This window comes from Carettochelys insculpta, chromosome 4 (assembly GCF_033958435.1).
Source record: "Carettochelys insculpta isolate YL-2023 chromosome 4, ASM3395843v1, whole genome shotgun sequence".
In the NCBI taxonomy this organism is placed as follows: Eukaryota; Metazoa; Chordata; order Testudines; family Carettochelyidae; genus Carettochelys; species Carettochelys insculpta.
In genome coordinates this window covers 30,955,615-30,961,614 of record NC_134140.1, presented here as the reverse complement: position 1 = coordinate 30,961,614, position 6,000 = coordinate 30,955,615, and the positions used below count along the sequence as shown (strand labels likewise).

The 6,000-nt window shown below is 43.3% G+C and overlaps 1 protein-coding gene across 5 annotated transcripts in view; it reads left to right on the top strand.

Moving 5' to 3' along the window:
* Nucleotides 1–270: 270 nt before the first annotated feature.
* The window catches only part of LCORL (ligand dependent nuclear receptor corepressor like), a 156,644-nt gene continuing 150,914 nt past the window's right edge, over nucleotides 271–6,000 (top strand). For all 5 annotated transcript variants that reach the window (XM_074992547.1, XM_074992541.1, XM_074992540.1 and 2 more), the window contains exon 1: nucleotides 271–427. In XM_074992547.1, the coding sequence (XP_074848648.1) occupies nucleotides 271–427 (157 nt within the window). The remainder of the gene's footprint in view (nucleotides 428–6,000) is intronic.

Genomic DNA, 6,000 nt, shown 5'->3' with positions numbered 1-6,000 from the left:
GAACGTTTGGACACAGCTGGTCCTCCGGCCGCTTCTTCTGCTCCTCTCCCAACCAGGGAAGGGCGGGAAACGCTCTGGCTGGTAACTGGTATGACGAGGCTTCGACCTGCCTCCGGACAGAGGAGGGGACACGTGTCAATCACCCTCCCAAACCCGGCAGCCCATTCGCGCTCCCCCGCCCGGCGGCCGCTGAGGGGGAGGCGCGGACACGCGCGCTACTGGTGGCGCGCGCGCTCGTATGTAAATGAGCGGGCGTGAGGTCAGAGGCAGATGGAAAAGGAAACAGACAGAATGGCCGCTACGGCTCCCGCTCCTCCTGCCGCCGCCGCCTCCTCCCCTCAGTGCCGGAGTCCCCGCTGCACGGCGGAGCGCAGGGGAGTCCGCCGAGAACTCGACTCCTGGCGGCACCGCCTCATGCACTGTGTGGGTAAGAGAGAGGAGACTCCCCGCCGCGGGAGAGTGGGTCCGGGGAGGCGGGGACCGGAGCCCAGGTCTCTGCCCGGGCGGGGGGTAGCGCCGGCCGAGGGGTGGTTCAGGAGTCTTTCCCGGCGGGCGGAAGCGGCGCTCCAACGGCTGGGGAGGGAGAAGGTCTGCAGCTCCGGGGTTTCACCGCAAGGGGCGGGGGGTCGGGTGGCGGTACGAGCCCCTTGGCGCTGAGCTCGGCGGGATGGGAAAGCTAGGCTGGTCCTTCCTGCTTTCGGGTCCTTTTGTCTAGCGCCTTCTCGAGCGCCGGCTGCTCACCCCCCCCCCAACCCTGAGTGCCGGGGGGCGGAGGGAGGAACGGGATCCGGGTGTGTTTGCGCCTTTAAGAAGGAGCAGCTCCTGCACTGACGGTTGGGATTTGAAGTTTTCCCTCCCCCCTGGAAGTTGTCATGGCGACGGCAGTTCTACCCCTTTCACTCCCCTGTCCCCGCGAGGCTGTCCAGAGGCTCTTCTGCCGGTCCCCTGTGTCACGTGACCTCCCTGGGGGCTGGGGATGGCAGGTCTGGGTGCCTTTCAAACTTCTTTGCGCTGACATCCCTACGCTGGGAGAGAGCATTAGAGAGCCGACCTATCCCGGGGGTCCGTTGTTGTCCGGTCGCGCTGGGCTGCTGGTGGATGGATACCTGCGACTGGAGGCAGCTGCTAGGTACGAGAAAAGGATTTGTTCTGCCGCTTGGTAAATGTGCGAGGGAATAGAGAATAACCCTCCCCCTTCTCCGTCCCTTTCCTTGTTTATGATATGCGCTCTTATTGATCTGTGAATAGATTTTTTTTTTTTGTAGTTGCCTTTCTTGTTGGTGAATATTTGGGGAAGGGATGGAGAGAGGAAGCTGTTTGTGGTGTCCACGTTGAGCGATCTTGCTTGTCAGGGTGACAGGTAAAACAAGCAGTCCTCAGATGGCATAGCAGATTCTTTACTCTGTGTGCATTGATCTTCCCAATGGCTGAGCCATGAAAACACACCTAGATGGCTGAAATGACTGACTTGAATTCACTGCACATTTTTATGTGTGTCTGAGACCAAGATTGAAGTATGAATTAAATATCTGATACATGAAGACTGTCTTCTGCATTGCAAAGGAATTGTCTCGTTAAAACTGTAACGGTCCAGCATACATTGTTTTAAAAGTACGCTGCAAATCATCCTGTTCTATTGGAGTTAGGTGAAAAAGTGTTGTTTGAAGTGAGTGAAATTGTCTTGCAAATGGTGTGGGGGGGGGTAGAGGGTTTTCTTGTTTTGTTTTGTTTTTTGGTCTTGTCTCACTGCTCCCCACCCCTGCTGCTGTAGTAAACATCCTCTTTTAAAAAATAGCAGAATGTTCTTGGTATTTTTTTGGGGAGAGAGGAGCAGGGGTAGAAGATGTAGTTGAGTGAGCTGCATAAATGCGATACCGGTGGGAGAACCTGGGATTTCTGTTGTCTCTGCTCAGACTTTTCTTTTTTTAAAATTATATCAAAGTATAAGACAAGCTATTTTCACTCTTTTTATTCCATGAAATTACTGTGATGGCCTAAGTATCTTAATGACAGGATCCAGCTGAAGATGAAAGTTGGTGATAGGAAAGCCCTGCATGACTGCACACTCCTCTCCTCCCAGCCAAATGAATATAGAAACTTTGTCAAATCAAAGTGGGAGAGATTTAAAATTCAATTTGTCAAGTTTCTTTTCATTTTTACCCAACTTCATATAACGTCCATGATTTTTTTTTTTTTTTTTAATTTTATTTTATTGGAAACTTGCTGGTTTGCTTTTGGAAAAAGTTGAGCAAAATACTAAATTTTCGGTTCAGTTTGATTACACAGATACAGAATAACCAAAACTACTTTACATTGTCAACATCTTTTATCACTCCTTTTGTAGTCTTTTTTTCACCTGCTCTTGTTGCAATTTTTCATCTCTGCCGTAGGGAAATTAAAGGGTTAACCCGATAAGCATATTAACGGTAAGACTAATATTGCAGTTAGTGTTCAAAACAGATTGGTAAAATAAATTTTTGAGATTAGGTATTATAATGTGCACACTTAAAAACACTGCAATAGCAATACCTGTGGGTGGGGGCACTGGAATTCCCGATGCTCTTCCAACTCTGAGCATTGCTGCATCACGTAGACAATACTCCCAAGTGTTCCAGCAGATCCAGTTGTTCACAGGCAGACCCACCACTGAAGCCAACTGGAAAAGAAGCAGAATGGGACTAGGATCTGCCCTGGCACTGCTGCCTGGTAGCGATCCACTGAACTACCTGTGCTAGGCAGCACCTAACTGGGAGAATGAGAGGTGGGCTCAGAGCAAGGCAAGCCGTTCCCCATGCCCACTGTACTCCACCTCTGAGCAGAAACAGCCAGATGCTCCCTGCATCCTCCAGATCCTCCTTATGCTGGTGCAGCAAATTCCAGTCCTACTGTATTTAAAAAGCACTCTTTGAAAGCCCCTGTGTTTCAATGCTGTTAGTGTGCTATGATTCACTAAATACAAAACCAAAACATAACTACTGAACTCTTAAGCAGACTCCATCCATTATATTGTCACTTAATGCCCTATGTTTGCTTCTAGCATTGTCTCTAATTATGGATTTTTTTTTTTAAAGGGTAGAGGTTGACTTGTTTTCTGCAGTACAGAAGACATTGTAGATACTGAACTAAAAGTAATTGTACATATCCCTTTATAACTGCTAAAAAGGAAGTACATTGCTATAGGTTAATGTTTAGTCATGATCCCTATCTCAGTGCTCTTATTCAGGGTTGTTGAACAGTTAGTGCTTAGCTAAGAGAGAAAGCATACACAAAAATCTTAAGAAAGTGGACAAGCAGGAGAATTGAAATAGTACACTTTCAGGCTTTTGCTACTTCTTGAAACTTCATGGAATTTCAGTGAATTATCTGGGCTATTACCTGAAACCATTTATATAGTAGTTCAAATTTTCTTCAGGCAATGAAGCTTTTCTCAGAGATTAAAAGGCTCAGATGCTTGTAAGAAAGGGAGAAGAGTGAAGGAAAAGGTAACAAAATATGAAAGGTATCCCAAAAGAGGTTAAATATTTTAGTATTTTACATCAAATTATTAGATAATGTGAAGAAGGAGGCAGTCTGGGTTTTTAAATAAGTGTGAGTAGCTCATTTCTGAGAACCACTCTGTTTCTGATGTCACATAACTTATTGATGCCAAACTTGACCCTTATCGTCTTTCTCTTGGCTTTTCGAGGATCTCAAAGTGCTTTGCATGAATTACGTCTGCATTGCATTATCTTTAGTATATGATTATCCATCTTATAATTTTGTAGGACGGACATACTGAGCGAATTTAACAGACCAAACAGTCAGTTCTGCCATTCTAGGTTACATTGAATATTACCATCAATTTCATCAAATGACTACTTGAAGAAGAAGGCATCATTCGTTTTGAAGATATAAATCCTTTTATTTTTTTTCCCTATTAGTGGATAGTTGGACATAGTTTTATATTTACATTGATTTTGGCTCAGATTTAAGGTTTTGTTTGTTTGGGTTTTTTTTGAGAAACTGAAGGAATAGTGCAATTCTAAAGTAAAATATCAGAACTTTAAAATATTGAATAAATTCCTCTCTTCTTACCTCCCTTTAAAAAAAAATCTAACCTGATTTGGTAACAATTCTTAAAAGATGTAGACTCAGAAAGATGTCTTAAACCGTGAAAAATTCTGTATAGGCAGATAACAGACCATTTCTGCAAGCATTTTGATACCTTTTTGAATAAAAACTTAGTAACATTCATTCATTTCCTGATTGCATTGCATTCATTTGAGAAGACATGATAATTTTATAGCTTTGAGCATAGAGCTACAAAATTGAGTCTTCACATGATATTCCTCCCCCCTTTTTCATAGATTTAATGTGGTGGGCATCTTCTGTTTCTTCTTTGGAGTCTTCATAGTAGTAGTGTCAATGGTCGCTTTTACTAATCAATAGATTAAATCCTATTATGTAAAATTGTTGGGGACATAGGTCTGATGGGGAACAGGCACCCATAATTGGTAAATATTTTTACTTGGAATTGCAGGTACGCCTCCTCTTTTAGGATTACTCCCCAGAAGAACAAATATGGCTTGCTTAATATAAATTTTAAGGAGGTGTATAAAATGCAGTTAAGTATTTAAGATGACATTTGTAAATGACTTTTAGAACTGTACTTCAGTGTTCATTGAAGTTAAGGTTGACACTCTACATTTAGTTCCTTATGCCTTCGCAAAGTAGCCATTGAGTTTGAAATTTTTATGGTGAGTATCTGTCTCCGGGCTCACGTCTCTGGAAGTTTCACCTAAAAGGAGAGAGAGATTAAGGAATTTTGTTCTTTTCTTGTTTAAAAGAAGCAACTTTTAAAAACAAAACAAACGAACACCTTGGCTGTGCCTACACTTGCCCCCAACTTCAAAGGGGGCGTGGTAGTCAGGGCCATGGGAGATTACTAATGAAGTGCTGCGGTGAATATGCAGCCCTTCATTAGGCTAATTTTCCCCTGTGGCAACTTCAAAACGTTGGCATGCATGAGAAGGGATGTCGAAGTAGTGCAGGCACTTCAAAGTGCCCATGGCTACACTCATGCCAGCACTTCAAAGTTTGAGGCTTTGAAGTTGTTGGGGAGAATTAGCCTAATGAAATGCATATTCGCTGCAGCACTACATTAATAATATCCCATGGCCCTGATTACCATGCCCCCTTCAAAATTGGGGGCAAGTATAGACACAGCCCTTGAATTCCAATGCTTTTGTTTGGGAGTAAGACTTCTCACATTCTATTTCCTCACATTTTACATGTATTTGTACCATTGTCTTCCTGACTTTCACTCCTCTCCCTCTCTCTCTGGAGGACTGTGTATGTGTGGGACAAGGGGGGGAAGCATTATCTAAGGTTTCAAGAACAGTTCATTTTTGGGCTTTAGATGTTTCCTGTTTATTGAAAATTATCAGGAGGTTTTTGTTCATTTGTTTGTTTTTAAACTTTACAATTATAGCGTCGGGAAGCCACAAAGAAGTCCTTAAAGAGTTGCATCTGGCTCTGGAGCCACAGGTTCCAGACCCATGGTATAGTTCCATATGATGGAATTTGTTTTTGACGTTTAAAAACAACAGCAACGCCTAGGAAATCATACCAGATGTTTAGAATGTTACATGAGCCATTAATTCTGAGACTTCTCACTTTTTGAGTGCTTGACTTAAGTCTCTTTTAATGCCTAGCTCTTGTAAGGTAACTTAGTATTGGCTGTATGAAACCTAATAAGCAGAAGTCTGTGTATTTCACTAGCCAAGTATTTTTATATTTGAACATTCTCTACAGCTTAGTGAATCCACATAACTGGTGGTGGTAATACGAGAATGAAACTCCTTAGTTCAGTGGGTCTTCAATGTTTTCAAAGACTGTCTACACTACAAGGTAAAGTTGAATTTATTAAAGTTTACCTTGTAAAAGTGGGTTTTTATAAAGTCAAAGCTGAGCTTCTGAGCCTGCCCATAAAGTCGACTTAGTGCATCTCCACTAAATTGT